Genomic DNA, 18,030 nt, shown 5'->3' with positions numbered 1-18,030 from the left:
TGTGAATGAGGGTGATGAGAGAGTCTGCCCAGCGGTCCTTGTGAGGGTGTGGAGCCTGCCCACCTTGGTGACCATGAGTCCCTGTTGTCACCGTCCCACCGTGGGAGGACCCTGCGCGGGGCTGGAAGCCACCTGGTGCCCCAAAGAGTGGGCTGGCAGCCCACAGGGGCTGGGGCTCCAGGACAGACCCGTGCTCCCCAGCCCTCGGCTCACCCCCGCTACTCCCTCCACAGATACTCAAAGCTGTCAGACCCGGCCAGCTGGCTGCGCATGAACGCCACCAACGGGCAGGTCACCACGGCGGCCATCCTGGACCGCGAGTCCCTCTACACCAAAAACAACGTCTACGAGGCCACCTTCCTGGCGGCTGACAACGGTGCGTCCCGCCCCGGGTGACTGTGGGTGCTCACCCATGCCTTGGGCTCTGGCAGGGAGACTGAGGGAGGCCCACCGGCACCCGAGGGGAGGCTGCAGTGGGAGGCACAGTGCCAGGGAGGAGGGCCAGGGCCTCACCGTCCATCAGGGCCCCAGGCAGTCATCCTCCCCGCGTTTATTCAGAGCATTGCCATTCTACCTGCCCACCGACTCTCTCACGCCCATCCGACCATTCCCACGGTCGCCAGGGAGGAGGCGGCGGGGAGGGAGCCAGGGATGGTGCGGTCAGGCTGGGTTTGTCCCAGCCCTGTGGTGGCTGAACTGCTTCTCAGCCTCCCCCCTGAAACTAAGGCACATGCACCTTTCTGCCGAGCAGCGCTGGCCCAGGACCCTGGGGACTGGGCCTGGCTCCAGCCAGCACGCTGCTGCTGTGACTGCTCCCTGACCCCTGCTGTCGCCTGGCACCGCTCCTCAGTGGACACGCAGACAGACACCCTCTCTGCGTGGCTGGCATTCCAGAGGCCGGTGTGTTCGCTAGAACCAGGGTCAGCTGCATAGTAATGACAGTAATTCAACCCGATTAGGCTGGCGGCAGGCAACCAGGGTCTGGCCTGAGAGATGGCTCACTCTGCCATGCCGTGTCTTTGGGGAGCTGCCGCGTGGTCCAGAATGACTGCTGGTGCTCCAGTCATCATGACCACGTCTGGCAAGCAGGAGGAGCAGGGAGGGCAAGGACTTCCACTCACAGCTCACGAAGGCCAGAACTTAGTCTGAAGCCATGCCTCGCTGCAAGGGATGCTGAGAAACTTGGCCTTCCAACCAGGCAGGGGTGACCCCAGATAAAACTGAGGGCCAGTTCTTTTTATGAAGGAAGAAAGGGGACATGGGTGTTGAGGGAGACTCAGCAGTCTGCCCAGGGAGACGGGTGAGAAACAAGTTGACCAGGTCATTTCAGGTCTAGAAGTGCTGGGAGAATCAGAACAGGGGAGGAGACGGACGGCCAGGGCCTCCTGCAGTCCCTGGGCTCTGAGGAGCTGCCTGGGGGGCCACGACCTGCGGGACCAGAAAGACACGCCGGGGAAATGGGCGGAGGGGGGGGCCCAGAGTCAGGAAGCAGCCTGTGCAGGCCGTGGGGCACACTGTGCCTGCTGGGTTCTAGGCACAGCTGTGCGGCTAGAATTCGTGAGGCTTGTGACATAGCCCGCGAGAGCCGGGTCCTGGCAACCTCCGCTGCCTCCTTCCCGCCTCCCTGACGGCGGGTCCGTGAAGGCGCTGCAGCCATCTCTTCTCCAGCAGCTCCGCCCCAGGTTAGGTTAGGTGGTGACTGTCGGTGGCTCCGTGGCTGGAGTGCGGCACATGGAAGACCCCGAATGGAGCGCCAGCCGCGGGCAACAGGACCTGCCGGTGCTGCTCACACAGCTTCTAACAGCAGCACCGAGCTGCGTGGCCGTGATGGTCGTGAAGATTAAAGAAACGTGCTCCACTTGTCTCAGCCAAAAAACATGGTTGCTGGTGTCGGGGTCAGGAGCTGGCCTTGCAAGGCACAGCTGCTATCAGAAATTGTTGCCACCTCCTGCCGTCTTGGAGGGCAGATAGCACATGCTTCTGCGGCCGCCCAGCCTGCGCCCACCATACCATCAGCCTGGGCCAAAGCATGGGGGGCGTGAGGGGCGGGGAGGCCCTGAGGAGCTCTGGGCCTCAGCAGAGCGTCTGTTAGCACCTGGAGACCAGCAGAAGCGGAAAAAACTGCTACAGAGGGCGCCTGCTGGGCAGAGGAGAGCCTGCTGGGGCAGAGGGGCGCCTGCTGGGCAGAGGGGCGCCTGCTGGGAAGAGGGGCGCCTGCTGGGCAGAGGGGAGCCTGCTGGGCAGAGGGGCGCCTGCTGGGGCAGAGGGGCGCCTGCTGGGGCAGAGGGGCGCCTGCTGGGCAGAGGGGAACCTGCTGGGGCAGAGGGGCGCCTGCTGGGCAGAGGGGAACCTGCTGGGGCAGAGGGGCGCCTGCTGGGGCAGAGGGGAGCCTGCTGGGGCAGAGGGGCGCCTGCTGGGGCAGAGGGGAGCCTGCTGGGGCAGAGGGGAGCCTGCTGGGACAGAGACCCTCAATCCCAAACTCGTCTTGCCAGTTCCCTTCCCCAGGGACACAGTTCCTAAGACTCTATGTTTGGTTATAAGAGTCTGAGCGCAGGGCGCCTGGCCACAGGGAGCCCCACTGGGGAGGAGGGGCAGGGCAACCTGGAAGACTGGGGAAGGGGTCCTGAGTGTGGTTGTGAGCTCTGTGGATGCCGTCTCCTGCAGCTGTGCTCTGCGTGGAGGTGTGTGCGCATGTGTGTGTGTGTGTGTGTGCATGTATGTGCACGGGCATGTGTTCCCATGGCTCTACTTCTGTCTATGCATATGTTGTGTGCAGTTAAGTGGGTGCTGGTGCAGCTTTGGGATGTTCTGGGTGGGGCTGTGGTATGTCCTGTGGTCCTGGAGTATCAGCAGTGACCCTGCCTGGTCACCCGTGTCTGTCCCACAGGGATCCCCCCAGCCAGTGGCACCGGGACCCTCCAGATCTACCTCATTGATATCAATGATAACGCCCCCGAGCTGCTCCCCAAGGAGGCGCAGATCTGTGAGAAGACCAGCCTGGACACCATCAACATCACAGCAGCCGACGCCGACATCGACCCCAATGTTGGCCCCTACGTCTTTGAGCTGCCCTTCGTTCCCGCCACTGTGCGGAAGAACTGGACCATCACCCGCTTAAATGGTGAGCCTCACCCAGGCACCAGGACAATCAGACTGAGTCTGCGGTGCAGCCCCCAGGGGCCCGTCACCCGGGAAGGCGGGCAGCAAGGAGGGGAGCTGGCCCCACAAGAGGGGTACCTAGCCTGTCGCCTGTAGGGGTCCCTATGAGGCTGGGGCCCCGCTGTGCTCCAGTGCTCAGCTACGCCCAGTCCTAGGCTCTCACTGTTTCAGCGATCCCAGCGTGAACATCCTTGCAGCTGACCCCCAGCCAATATATTTCCTGGGAGTGGGCTCATAGAGAAGGTACCGGAATTCTGAATTCTGCTAGCGTTGTGCAGTGTGTTTAGAAAGGTGACACAATTTCCAGTTTCACTAGACGAGCAGGAGTGGGCTGGTCCCCAAGCCTCACCAACACAGAGTGTTACTGTTTGAAAACCACTTTCTGATTTCTTAACCCAAATCATTGTTTCCATTTGTATTTCTTAACTAGTGGTGGACATTCTTTCATACTAGAGGCCCAGTGTGCAAAATTCATGCACGGGGGGTGGGGGGTGTTCCTCAGCCCAGCCTGCACCCTCTCCAATCTGGGACCCATCAGGGGATGTCCGACTGCCGGTTTAGGCCCGATCCCTGTGAAGACATTCCTCTCGCAATCCAGGACCACTGGCTCCTAACTACTCACCTGCCTCGCCCCCAACTGCCCTCCCCTGCCACCCTGATCTTGCCCCCAACTGCCCTCCCCTGCGGCCTGATCGCCCCTAACCCCCTGCCAGCCTGATCTTGCCCCTAACTGCCTCTGCCTCGGCCCCCACAACCATGGCTTTGTCCGAAGGAAGTCGGACATCCAAAAGATGGCCGGTTGACCCGGTCTAATTAGCATATTACCCTTTTATTAGTATAGATATTTATTGGCACTTTTTGTTTCTTCTGTTAACTGTCTGCTCAGTGCTCCACCTATTTTTCTCTGAGGTTTTTGCTTTATAGTTGATTTGGTCAAACTCTTCATACAGTAAGGAGATAGTTCTTCATCCCACGTGTTCAGTGTCTTTTCTTGAATTGCCAGTGTCTTTTACCTTCGTGGTAAGATGTAGTGTGTGTACGTGCATGCATGTGCTGGTATATGATTACACCTGTGTGTGTGTGCGTGCTCATACATGAGTACACCTGTGTGTGCATTATATGCTTGTGTGAGAGTGTACATGTATGTGCATGTGTGTGGTTATGCATGTGTATACATGTATATCTATTGTGTGCTTGTACATGAGTATATCTGTGTGTGTACATGTGTGTGGTTATACCTATGTATACCTGTATGTGTATGTATGTGCTTGTACATGATTATACCTGTGTGTGTGTGCTCATGCATGAGTATACCTGTGTGTGCATTATATGCTTGTATGTGAGTATACCTGAGTGTGCATGTATGTGGTTATACATGTGTATACCTGTATATGTATGTGTGTGCTTGTACATGAGTATACCTGTGTATGTGTGTGCTTGTACCTGTGTATACTGGCATATTATGTGTGTGCTTGTACATGAGTATACTTGAGTATACCTGTATATGTGTGTGCTTTGTACATGAGTATACCTGAGTATGTGTGTGCTTGTACATGAGTATACCTGTGTATGTATGTGCATTTATGTGGTTATACATGAGTATACATGTGTGTGCATTGTGTGCTTGTACATGAGTACACATGGGTGTGTACATGTGTATACCTGTATATGCATGTGTGTGCTTGTACATGAGTATACCAGTATATTATGTGTCTGCTTGTACATGAGTGTACTTGAGTATACCTGTGTATGTGTGTGCTTGTACATGAGTATACCTGTGTATGTGTGTGCTTATACATGAGTATACCTGTGTATGTATGTGCTTATACATGAGTATACCTGTGTGTATGTGCTTGTACATGAGTATACCTGTGTATGTGTGTGTGCTTGTACATGAGTATACCTGTGTATGTGTGTGTGCTTGTACATGAGTATACCTGTGTATGTGTGTGTGCTTGTACATGAGTATACCTGTGTGTGTGCTTGTACATGAGTATACCTGTGTATGTGTGTGCTTGTACATGAGTATACCTGTGTATGTGTGTGCTTATACATGAGTATACCTGTGTATGTATGTGCTTATACATGAGTATACCTGTGTGTATGTGCTTGTACATGAGTATACCTGTGTATGTGTGTGTGCTTGTACATGAGTATACCTGTGTATGTGTGTGTGCTTGTACATGAGTATACCTGTGTATGTGTATGTGCTTGTACATGAGTATACCTGTGTGTGTGCTTGTACATGAGTATACCTGTGTGTGTGCTTGTACATGAGTATAGCTGTGTATGTGTGTGTGCTTGTACATGAGTATACCTGTGTGTGTGCTTGTACATGAGTATAGCTGTGTATGTGTGTGTGCTTATACATGAGTATACCTGTGTATGTGTGTGCTTGTACATGAGTATAGCTGTGTATGTGTGTGTGCTTGTACATGACTATACCTGTGTATGTGTGTGTGTGTTTGTACAAGAGTATACCTTTATATGTGTGTGCTTGTACATGAGTATACCTGTGTGTATGTACCTGTCCATGAGTATACCTCTGTATGTATATGCTTATACATGAGTATACCTGTGTGTATGTGCTTGTACATGAGTATACCTGTGTGTATGTGCTTGTACATGAGTATACCTGTGTGTGTGCTTGTACATGAGTATAGCTGTGTATGTGTGTGTGCTTGTACATGACTATACCTGTGTATGTGTGTGTGTGTTTGTACAAGAGTATACCTTTATATGTGTGTGCTTGTACATGAGTATACCTGTGTGTATGTACCTGTCCATGAGTATACCTCTGTATGTATATGCTTATACATGAGTATACCTGTGTGTATGTGCTTGTACATGAGTATACCTGTGTATATATGTGCTTGTACATGAGTATACCTGTGTATGTGTGTGTGCTTGTACATGAGTACACCTGTGTGTGTGTATGCGTGTGTGCCTGTACATGCGTATACTCGTGTGTGTGTGTGTGTGTGTGTGTGTGTGTGCCACACAGACTGAGAGTTTCATGCTGTCAGATTCAGTCTTTCCTTCAGAAGTTGTGCTCAGGAAGGAGGGCTGGGTGTTCACTAACAAAGCGCATGCTGTTGCTTTGTGCCAGGCGACTACGCCCAGCTCAGCTTGCGCATCCTGTACCTGGAGGCGGGAGTGTACGATGTCCCCATCATGGTCACAGACTCTGGGAACCCGCCCCTGTCCAACACGTCCATCATCAAAGTCAAGGTGTGCCCATGCGACGAGAACGGCGACTGCACCACCATTGGCGCGGTGGTGGCAGCTGGCCTGGGCACAGGTGCCATCGTGGCCATCCTCGTCTGCATCGTCATCCTGCTGAGTGAGTATGGCCGAGCGCTGCAGGTGCACACCACCCAGGGTTGTCCAGGAGTAGGCGGAGCCTGGGTTGGCCCTGCAGCCCACATCCCCCCGACCTCTCCCGACCTCCAGGGACCTTTCAGAAAGCCCGTTGAACCGGTCCGTGTAATCGCAGACACACTCATGAGCATGCATGCATCCCAGCATGTTCACACGGGCTGTCCATGCACATATGTGTGTACATGGCTGTGCATGCATGCACATGCATATCCACATGTGGACGTGCACAGCGTGTACACAACAGGCAGCAATATGCACCCTCTCACAGGTGCACAGCCCACCCATATTCGTCCCAGTGCACACAGGCGCACATAACACGTGGTGCTCGCCTGCACACGTGCACACACCCCTGCTCATGGCGCCCCCAAACCCACAGCCATGGTGCTCGCCTGCACACGTGCACACACGCCCCTGCTCATGGCGCCCCAAACCCACAGCCATGGTGCTCGCCTGCACACGTGCACACACACCCCTGCTCATGGCGCCCCAAACCCACAGCCATGGTCCTGCTGTTCGTGGGGTGGATGAAGCGGCGGGAGAAGGAGCGCCACACAAAGCAGCTCCTCATCGATCCGGAGGACGACGTGCGCGACAACATCCTCAAGTACGACGAGGAGGGCGGCGGCGAGGAAGACCAGGTGAGGCGGCAGCGCGTCCTTGGTCCCGGCGGGAGGTGGGCAGCAGAACCCTCTTCGCCAGCTGGGCCTCTCTGCCCGCGTTTCCATGCACTTGCACCGCTGCCTCCTCGAGGGGATCCCGCCTCGGCTCTGGGTCCCCTCACCCTGCTCCCTGCGCCCCAGGGGCTGGGAAGGACAGACCCGTGTGCCGGGGCTGTGGGGTGACCAGGAGCTGCCGGGTTGGACCCTGCGCTCGCCACAGCCATTGTGGGAGTCGGGGCAAGTCCTTACCCCACTACAGCTTCCCGTCCCCGCCCAGAACAAGGGTGACAGCAGCCCTAGCTCGGGGTGTCCTGAAGAACACAGGAGGAACGTGTGAGGGAGTGGAGCAGCATGGCAGCGGGGTCCCCTGGGGGCCCATTAGGCCAGTGAAGGCAGCCAGGGGCACAGGCCCCCCACGAGCCTTCAGGACAATCAGGGTCTGGACGGAGAGGAGGTGGGCATTATGGGAAGGCGACCAGGGGAGGGAATAGGACAGTGGATTTCGCTGGCGCCCTGCCTGCTGCCCGCCCGAGCCTCCCCCTGACTCCTCTTGGCCCGCCCAGGACTATGACCTCAGCCAGCTGCAGCAGCCGGAGGCCACGGAGCACGCGCTGAGCACGGCGGCCGGGGTGCGGCGGGTGGACGAGCGGCCGGTGGGCACCGAGCCCCTGTACCCGGTCAGGCCTGTGGTGCCCCACCCAGGGGACATCGGAGACTTCATCACTGAGGTGGGTGCCCAGGCAGTGGGGAGGGTCCGAAGCAGGGCCCCTCCTCACGGTAAAGCCCTGTTAACACAGACAACCAACAGTGGCGCCCTCTGCACTGGGCCTTGGGGTGCCGAGAGAGGCCGAGCCCCGCCCTCAGCACCCGGTGAGGGGCCTACTCCCCGCCCTCATTTCTGACTGCATTTGCCGGGGGGCTGGCCGCACTCACACCCCCAGAATCTGACGTGGGGAGACGTTATTGAGACGTGGGGGCTCAGTCAAAAGCAGAGACTGCGCAGGACAGCCCCCAACGCAGGCCGCGTCCCAGCAAGAGAGGCTTCCACACCTGCCCAGAAGTTCCCTCGGCTTAGGCAGCGCTCGCTGGCTCCCATGTAATAAAAGTTTTAAAACCCCCGAAAGTAGGCCTTCCCCAATCCACGTTTTTATTTTTATTTTTTTTAAGACTGTTTTTTTTTTTTAAATATGTTTTTATTGATTTTTTACAGTGAGGAAGGGAGAGAGATAGAGAGTTAGAAACATCGATGAGAGAGAAACATCGATCAGCTGCCTCCTGCACACCTCCTACTGGGGATATGCCCGCAACCCAGGTACATGCCCCTGACCGGAATCGAACCTGGGACCTTTCAGTCCGCAGGCCGACGCTCTATCCACTGAGCCAAACCAGTTTCGGCGAATCCACATTTTTAAAGTTTCCTTGTTTTATTTTTGTTGCAGTCTAAATTACTTTTTGTATTCTTTATTGTTGAAAGTATTACGTATGTCCCCTTTTCTCCCGCTGTCCTCTCCCAGCCACCCCCGTCCCTCAGCCCTGGCCTTCACCCCCCGCCCCCCGCCATTGTCTGTGTCCATTGATTATGATTATATGCATACAAGTGGGTCTCTTTCCCCTCTGACCCCCACAACCTACCCTCCCTTCCCTTCCCTCTGAGGTTTGAAGGTCTGTTTGATATTTCTCTGTCTCTGGATCTATTTTTGTTCATCAGTTTATGTTGTTCATTATTTCCACAAATGAGTGAGATCATGTGATACTTATCCTTCTCCAACTGGCTTATTTCACTTAGCATAATGCTCTCCAGGTCCACCCATGCTGTTGCGAATGGTAAGAGTTCTTTCTTTTTACAGCAGCGTAGTATTCCATTGTGTAGATGTACCACTGTTTTCTAATCCACTCATCTGCTGATGGGCACTTAGGCTGTTTCCAGATCTTAGCTATGGTGAATTGTGCTGCTATGAACATAGGGGTGCATATGTCCTTTCTGATTGGTGTTTCTGATTTCTTGGGATATATTCCTAGAAGTGGGATCACTGGGTCAAATGGCAGATCCATATTTAATTATTTGAGGAAACTCCATACTGTTTTCCATAATGTCTGCACCAGTCTGCATTCCCACCAGCAGTGTACTAGGGTTCCCTTTTTTCCACATCCTCGCCAGCACTTGTCGTTTGTTGCTTTGTTGATGATAGCCATTCTGACAGGTGTGAGATGATACCTTTTACTGTTGTTTTGATTTGCATCTCTTGGATGATTAGTGACTTTGAGCATTTTTCCAATCCACTTTTGAATAATTCTTCCAGGAAGTAAAAATGGACACACTACCGACTATTCAGTACTGAATGGTTATAAGGGTTGGGCAGTGAGGCATCAGCCAGCCAGTGAGCACCGTGGACATGTGGGCCACCCTGCTGGGGACCTCCCAGAACTAGGTTAGACCCCGCACCTCCAAGCTGTCCCAGCCACGGGCAAGGGGGGAGGGCTGCTCCCAGGGTCACCATCAGCCGGTCAGCCAGCCACACTCAAGGATAGAGGGTAGCACCTGGCGGGGCTCCAGCCACACTTGCAACATTGCCGGATCTTGTTCATGGGGATAGTTAACTTCAAAACGCTGACTCTGGCCAGCTCAGGTGCACATTCCACGTGACAATGATCATGGACTCAAGACCCACAGGCCTCCCTGGAGGGACTGAACTCCAGCCACAGCCCCACCCAGCCACGGCCCCACCCAACCACAGCCCCACCCAGCCACAGCCCCACCCAGCCATGGCCCCACCCAGCCACGGCCCCACACAGCCATGGCCCCACCAAGCCACAGGCCCCACCCAGCCATTGCCCCACCCAGCCATTGCCCCACCCAGCCATTGCCCCACCCAGCCACAGCCCCACCAAGCCATTGCCCCACCCAGCCACGGCCCCACCAAGCCATTGCCCCACCCAGCCACGGCCCCACCAAGCCATTGCCCTACCCAACCACAGGCCCCACCCAGCCATTGCCCGACCCAGCCACAGCCCCACCAAGCCATTGCCCCACCCAGCCACGGCCCCACCAAGCCATTGCCCCACCCAGCCACGGCCCCACCAAGCCATTGCCCTACCCAACCACAGGCCCCACCCAGCCACAGCCCCACCAAGCCATGACCCCACCCAGCCACAGGCCCACGTAGCCACAGCCCTGCCCATCCCCCCTACCTCATGCTGACTTTGAGTTTTCCACCTCCAGCAGCTTCTGACCCTTCTCTGCTTGGTTATCTGAAATACCCTTTGGTTAAATGTAGGGAGCACTTATTGAGCACCTATGGTATGTAGAGCCCTATAGCTTTGCCTCCCCTAATCTTCTTCCTATTCCTGAGGCCGCAGACCCTTCACCCTAACTGTGTCTCATGACCCCCAGGGACTTCGAGCGGCAGACAACGACCCCACAGCGCCCCCCTACGACTCCCTGCTGGTCTTCGACTATGAAGGCAGCGGCTCCACCGCAGGCTCCGTCAGCTCCCTAAACTCATCCAGCTCCGGGGACCAAGACTACGATTATCTGAACGACTGGGGGCCCCGGTTCAAGAAGCTGGCGGACATGTACGGGGGTGGCGAGGACTGACCGACCTCTCCCCGGACCAAAGCCAGACCAGCACTCGGAGGGACAGACGGACAGACAGAGGAGCAGGACTGGGGGAGGCCGCTGGTCCTCCCAACTCCCTGCAGACACGTCATTTAGTGGTGTTCCAGGGGGTCTCCCCGCCCCAGCCCCCCAACATTGAGCTGTCTGGCATGAACACTTCTCGCCGCCGCCCATCACAGGAGCTGACAGTCACTAAAGGAAGTGAGAGGCACTGGGTCCTGACTTGATCTTAGAGCAGAAGCACTGCTTTAAAAAAAAGTGCCTTTTGGTACATGTATCAGTTTCCCTCAAACTCAGGAGTGACTGAAGCAGACAGACCAAGCCCCCCACCCCAGCCCCAGCACCTACCCCAGCTCTTCCTAGCTCCGAAGGCACCAATTTAGGAATCAGGAGAATGTGTCTCTCTCTTTTTTTTTTTTTTTTTTTGGCCTTTTATGAAGGAAAAAAATGGGTGACTCGCTTGACAAAATTTACAAAGAAAACATAGTTTGGGATCCAAATCCCAACAGCTCAAGTGTTGCCTCATGCAGCCTGGGTCTCCTGGACCCGTTGGGGTGCCTGAGGCCAGGGGGGCGAGGAGCCCAGCTTCGGTTCCTGCGGCTGTGTTCCCCGGGCACGCCAGAGCCCGTGACCAAAACCGCTGTGTGAGCATGGCTTTCACTGTGGCCCAGCCGTGCACCCCCCCTCCCAAGATGCTTAAATAACTGGGCAGGTGAGGTTCCCAGGGGCCATCTCTGTCCTTGGCTGTCTCCCCGGGTGCCCCTGGTCAACCATTAGGCTCCCCCACCCAGAACACCAGCCAGGCTCCCACTGCCTTTGGTCCAGGAAAGTATTGTGTCCCAAGAAGCCACAGCCCAAACCATGGCCTGAGCCCTCCTCCCCTCCAGACCAAACCTTGTCACAGGCCCAGTGAGCACCCACAGCACAGCCCAGTCCACGGCCATGCCCGGGGCTGTGCAGACTCCAAGGCCGAGGCAGCCTCTGTCCCTGCCCCACCCTGCTCGGCCAGAGCTCTCACTTGCTGAGCGGCGTGGACGGCCGGGACCTGCTTGGAATGTCCTGAGATGCAGCTGGGTGGCACCTGCTGGAGACAGCAGCCCATCCTTCCTCTGGACCGGGTCGCGCCCAACAGCTGAAACTGCCCTGCGAGTACCAGTCTGACTCAGTCCAGAGGCCGGGGAGTCGGTTCTGCGGGATGGACAGTGACGGGCGGTGTTCCAGGGCCCTGGGGAGACCCCAGCTGCAATCACGCTGAGTGAGAAGCAGCCCCTGGGGCACCCCTGGATGTGAAGGCGCCTCCGGCCGGCAGGAGACGGGCACCCTCAAGGGGGACCCTTGTGCTTGGTCCACCTCAGGCTCCCCGAGGAAGGGGGAAGGGTGCCACTGGCCTGGGCAGGACTTGGCATCAGGGCCCCCTGGGGGAGGGGAGTCCCAGCTGACCAAGGACAAGGAAGCTGGCCTGCTCCTGGGAACAGGGAGGAGCCTGGGGAAGTTGGGGTGTAGCAAGGCAAGTGTTCCCCCTTCTCCATCTGGGGTCCTTGAGTCGTTCCTCTTCCTATGGCCTGTCCCCGTTCATGGTCACCCTCTTTTCAGAACAGCTTTGGCCTTGAAGGTGAACTTGAGTGCTCATGGGCATGTCCCCATTGGACATCAGGGTTCTTCCCCAAACCACACTCATCACCAACTCCGTCCATTCTCCCAGAGCCGAGCTGGGCTGCAGCTGCAGCCTGTCCCACGAAGGGCTTCGTGGGCTCTGTCCCTGACCCGTCCCTGGCTGCCCAGGGAGGGAGGTCACTGTGTCACAAGCTGGAAGTCAGGGGGTGACCTTCCAAGGGGAGGGGACCAGGCCCCCAGTCCTGAGCCTGGCCATGCAGAGTGTCGGGTCGGGGAGAGAACTGCCCCGCGTCTGCAGCGTGGCCACACGAGAGCTTGGTGGTGGGGTCAGGGCTGGTAGGAAGTGAGCTGGGATGTTGTTTTTGTTTCTTTGGGGAAAGTGCATCCTTCAGGCGACGTGCTAAGTGTAACTGTGGCTCTCCAGCTGAGGCAGCTGTGGGCCCCTCTCTCCAGCCGAGTCCTCCTGGGCCCCCAGGGTTCACCTCAGGGATGGCAGTGCCCAGCCAGCCCAGGACTCAGCAGCCCGTGCACCGACCCAGCCCTCCTTTTCACCCTTCCTGTCCCTCCGCCCCGAGGTGGATGTCCGTCTCGTGTGCCTCCTTCCGGCTCCTTCCCCTCCCCCTGCTTCTTGTTACTGCCAGGCCCCTGGTTCATTTTGCCTAAATCCTGCAGGCTGAGGCTGCAGCAGCCTGCTGAGGACGTCACAGGGGCCTTCCCATGCCTGTCCCTGCTCCCAGACAGTGGGACAGCTGTGCCCTCTCCCTCCCACCCCGGCAGCCCCCGGGGGCCAAAGAACGATGGGTGCCCACCCCCTCCCAGATCCAGATCCATGCTGGAACTCTTCTGAGGCCAACGAGTTAGCATTAGCTAAGCGTACAATCGGTGTCGAACGTCTCTTATGTAGCTTACAGATTTGGCGTGTCCATGACCAGGGAGCTGGCCTGGGCCCGGACTCAGCGATGGCCAAGAGCTGGGCCGTGGCTGGTTACTGGGGGAGTTTTGTTCTGTGAGCAGGAGAGTCCAGTGCTGCAGGGCAGTGTCAGGAGGCCCTGACCTTGGTCACTGGCACCCCAGTCCGGGGGCCGCCATGTCTGCCAAGCAGGTCTGCGCTTCCTCATGTCCTTCAGCACATCCGAAGTGTCAGGGTGCCAGGCCCGGAGACCCCCAGTGAGAGCACAGCCCACACAGGCCCCGGGAGCACGGCTCTGGTAGAAGCTGGGGAGGGAGCAGTCGGTGCTCACAGGAGTAGTACCGCAACCACGACAAAGCCTCGCGCGCACAGGGCGTCCCGGGACGCAGCTCGCGCACCGTGGTGTACATAGGCGGCCCGGTGCCTCGCTGGGCCACATCTCTGTGCAACTGGAACGCGTTCTGCTTTCCTTTCTCCTTCTCCATTCGGGTTCTTTTTTTGCATGTTTCTTTTGAAAAAGGACAAAACGTGTAGCAGCCCGCATGACTGTGGTTGTTTTGGCGAAAGATACTGGAGTGTGATGTATTCGCGCTGCAACTCTGAGCATTGCGCAGTGAGACAAACGTTCCGACTTCTTTTGTAATCGTCAACAGCACAACTATTTTGTATTGTTGTTTGTATCATTTTGTACCAAAAAAAAGAAGAAGAAAAAAAAACAGGAAAAAAGGTAAACGCGTCGATGTTTTCAGTGTTTTCAGTGCAGGCGAGTCCTGCTGCTGAGTGAGGAGCAGTGCACGCTTGTCCCGCAGCGGCCGGGCGCCGCACGCTGCTCTGAGGAGTGAATAAAGTCCCCTTTGAAATAGCTGCCTCCCCTGGCTTGTTTCTGTCCCCGTGGTCAAAGGCGGATGGCACTCAGACGCGGGGTGGACAAGCATGTAGGGTTTGGTGTCGGTGGGACCTGTCCACTCAGCAAATGCTGTGTGCGCACCTGCTCTGTCCCTGGCGCTGTTCTGGGCTCTGGGAGCACAGACAGAAACGGCCAGGCCCCTCACACTGAGGCCCAGGGAAAGTGTGCAAATGCAGGTCCACATCACTGTGTCTCAATATTTCAAAGTTCTTAGATGAACCAATGCAAGCTAACAAACTAAAATAGCACATATCCCTCTCCTACCCCAAAGTAAACCTCCATGAGACCATGGAAATCTGGCTCAAATGTACAATTCTCAGGCCTCCCTCACCCCAGACTGTGTATCCAAAGACAGGCAGTCCACCCCCTAACCCCCAGGCTCAGCTACCCTTGGAAGCTCTCCGACTGGCCCAGCCTGGTCATGTGACCCAGCCTGCCCTTGATCCCCAGCCTGAGTCTGAGCTGGAGGAGCTGCAGAGCCAGCTGGCAGAGGCCACACACCAGAGACAACCAGGAGGCTGGACCCACAGAGGCTCCACCCTCCTCAGGGAAACCCCACTAAGTGGCACAGTCAGACCCAGAGCTGGTCTGGACCCCAGCACTCCTCCCAGGCCTCTCCTGGGCCACAAATTTGCATCCACAGCAATCCCAGTGCAGGTGACCATTACAGGCACAATGAGCCACTTGCTAATTTTAAGGTTGCGAGCAGAGCAGCTTCTTACAGTCACAACTAGGCAAGTGCTGTGGCCTGCTCCTGCGGTGGGACAAACGTTCCGGTAACCAGGCCCAGCACCAGGCCCTGGGGGAAGGCTGCTTGTGTACACAGGCTCCACAGCAGAGGGCTGGCTGGCCCAGAGGCGGGGCCCGGCAGGTGCCCACCTCCTGTCCCATCTAACCCAGACCCTGGTGCCCTGAGGGAAATTTCTGTCCCACATGCACACATCCCTACCCCATCTGCCCGCCTACATGCTGCTCATCACAGGTCCCCAGGAGCTGCCCCAGCCCCTGATAATCAAGGCCAGGCTAGGGGATGGTGACGGAGGCAGGACCCAGGTGTGGGAAATGCCCCTGAGCAGAGATAACCACTAAGTAGGGCTACGGGTGTGGGGGCCACAGTTATCCCGCATGAATCTGCCAGCACTGAGGCCAGGACAAAGCATCTCATGGTGAGATTGGGAGACACACTCTAACTCCCACTCTAATTTGGGGGGCCACTGTCCCAGGAACATGCTACTCATTGATCCCACAGCTCACAGGGTTCTCACAACAGCCCTGCGGGGCACCCGGCTAACCTGGACCTGCCCTGGGCGCCTACTAAAGGGCCGAGGGAGTGGGGTGTGGCCAAGTGACAGGTCACACACAGGGGCAGACTTCAGGCGGGCCTCTTCCTCTACCCTCCCTCCCAACCCAAGGGCTCCTTATCACACACACACACACACACACTGTATCACAGCCTCAACGCTGCGGCTCAGGGCGGCTGCAGGGAGCTGTCCGTGGTGCTGACCCTCCAGGTGTGGGTCTGGTGGCCGTGGCTTCAGACGCCTGCAGCAGCTTCTGCTGCTTAGGAATAAATTGTCTGCTTGGAAACCTCAAGGATGAGAGTGGGGACAGAGCTCCAGGCACAAGGAGGTCCCTTGGCACATCCCTCCCTGCTGAGTGGGCCATGCGGAGGCGCCCAGGGGTTGGCCCCGCGGCAGCTCCAGCTCCTCTCGGTGGCCTCCCCCTTGCAAGGCTGGGAGAACCTGGGGTGCTGAGTCCTCAGACTCCTGTGTGGGGGAAGCTTTTCTGCCCAAGACCCTCCTGTGGTCCTCACAACCCCTCGTTTCATTGATTTCTTAAAGCAACTGAATTATTTTACTTATGTGCTTTTCCTTGAATATTTCCTCTGGTCTGTCTCCAGCTCTTGGCAGGGCCTGGCCGGGCTCCTGAGCACTGGCCTCTTACTTCCCAAGGTCATCCAGCTGGGGGAGGAGTCCCCGAAGAGCAGGGGGCTCAGTCCCCATGGAGGGATCTGGAGGTGATGTGGGGAAGGGAGGCAGAGAAACTTCCAGAAGCATGCTAAGGGACCAGGCAGGAGGGTTGAGCTCGCTGCACCTGGAGCCATGAGTGACCTCTGCTTCAGCCACCCTGCCTTTCCCTTCCTTTTAAATTTAGGGAATGGTCGCCATGGAAACTGAGGCCCTGGGTCAGGAGCCATTGCCCAACACCGATCAGCTGGGCCTCCTGGGAGTGGTGGTGGAGAAGCCCCTCGGTGTGCACCCTCCACACCCCTGCCACCCGGCCGTGGCCAGCCACGTGAAGGCCCCACCCATGTCAAGCCACCTCTCTTCCCTCGGCTGCCGAGAGGAAGCTGCCTGGCAGCAATGCCAGCTGCTGAGGGGCTCTGGCCATGATGAGACAGCCCACTTCACAGGGTGTGTGCCCCAGACCCAGGAGGCCCAGCCTCAGCCAAGGTTTGTTTTCTCCAGCTCACCCCAAACACTGAACTAAGTGCTGGTGTGTTTCCTGGGTCACTGTGACAGGACATGCTGGGCAGTTGACACAGATCTCTTTTCTCCCAGATCTGGAGGCCCGAAGTCCGAGCCCGGTGTCACTGGGCTGACCCAGGGCCAGGCTCCTTCTGGGAGCACCCACCTGCCTGTTCCAGGCCGGGGCTGGGACTGCATCGCCCTAGTCTCTGCCTCTGTCTTCACGAGGCTTCTCTAACCTCCCTCGCCTCCCTCTTAAGGACACCTGTCACTGGATTTAGGACCCACAATGGCCTCACCTCAAAACCCTTAACTTACACCCAGAGACCCTTTTTCCAAATAAGGTCACAGCACGGGGCTTTGGGGATTGGTACCTATCTTTTGGGGCCATTTTTCAATCGACCACAATTGTTGACATTGAAAAATCGAAATTTTAATGCCACCGCCCAGCCTCCTCTGCACCTCTCCCTCCACCCCCACCAAAATGAACCTGGGTCTGGGTTCTCTCAGGAGGTCATCTGAGTCTGGGGTCAGGGCTATGGGTGTGGAGAAGCTGCTGGAGAGGAAGCGTGAGGGGAGGGCCTGTGCCCACTGGACAGATCCCTGGCTTATCCTCGGGAGGGCAGGGTGCCGACCCTGACCCCACATGCCACTCCCTTAGCAGAAAGAGCTTAGTCAGCTCCAAGAGGTGACTGGCACTTGCACATCCCCACCCCCGTGCACCCCACCCCCCAATGCTCAAGTCCCTGACCCTTGCCACCTGCCCCACCTCCCATGTGTCCTGTGTGCCCAGACTCCTGTGCCTGGCCCTCCTGCCCAGCCCCCATGAGCCTCCATGACCCTCATCCATTGCCCCCAGCTCCCACCCATGTCAAGCCACCTCTCTTCCCTTTCTATATTCTCCTCCCAGTGTACCCTGCCCCCAGGTAAGCCCAGGTCCTGGGGGCCCATGCTGCCATCTGGCTGGCACCTGGTGGCCTCAATGCTGGAGTGCGGTCCCTGCGTGTCCTCAATGGATGCACTAGCCCCAGCCTCCCCTGTGGCCTCCTGGCCATGGCCTCCAGCAATCTCGCCTGGGCGAGGCACCCCCGCCACCCAGACACCCCCGCGCTGGGGAGGGGTCCCAAGAGCACCCCAGAGACCCTGCGCCCGCCCTCTGGACTTGCGCCCAACCCCCCCCCCCCACCCCACCCCCTCCACTCCTGCCTTCACCACATCCCAGCCAAGTGTCTTCACACTGGAACACAGCTTTGTTTTTTATTCACATTCATCTACTTCTGCATCTTCAATGAGATGTGTTTGATGTGCAATAAACT

At 57.2% G+C, this 18,030-nt stretch overlaps 1 protein-coding gene across 1 annotated transcript in view; it reads left to right on the top strand.

The window, feature by feature from the left end:
* The window catches only part of CDH4 (cadherin 4), a 332,155-nt gene extending 317,970 nt beyond the window's left edge, over positions 1–14,185 (top strand). Inside the window, exons 11-16 of the mRNA XM_070419675.1 lie at positions 234–376; positions 2,888–3,121; positions 6,269–6,502; positions 7,039–7,178; positions 7,763–7,927; positions 10,591–14,185. Coding sequence (XP_070275776.1) covers positions 234–376; positions 2,888–3,121; positions 6,269–6,502; positions 7,039–7,178; positions 7,763–7,927; positions 10,591–10,794 — 1,120 coding nt within the window. The 3' untranslated portion in view covers positions 10,795–14,185. The remainder of the gene's footprint in view (positions 1–233; positions 377–2,887; positions 3,122–6,268; positions 6,503–7,038; positions 7,179–7,762; positions 7,928–10,590) is intronic.
* Positions 14,186–18,030: the final 3,845 nt, after the last annotated feature.

The sequence above is a fragment of the Myotis yumanensis genome, unplaced genomic scaffold (genome assembly GCF_028538775.1).
Source record: "Myotis yumanensis isolate MYYU_CA2020_CCGP unplaced genomic scaffold, mMyoYum1.0.hap1 SCAF_7, whole genome shotgun sequence".
In the NCBI taxonomy this organism is placed as follows: Eukaryota; Metazoa; Chordata; class Mammalia; order Chiroptera; family Vespertilionidae; genus Myotis; species Myotis yumanensis.
The sequence above is the reverse complement of the archived record's forward strand: the minus strand, read 5'-3'. Positions and strand labels throughout refer to the sequence as shown.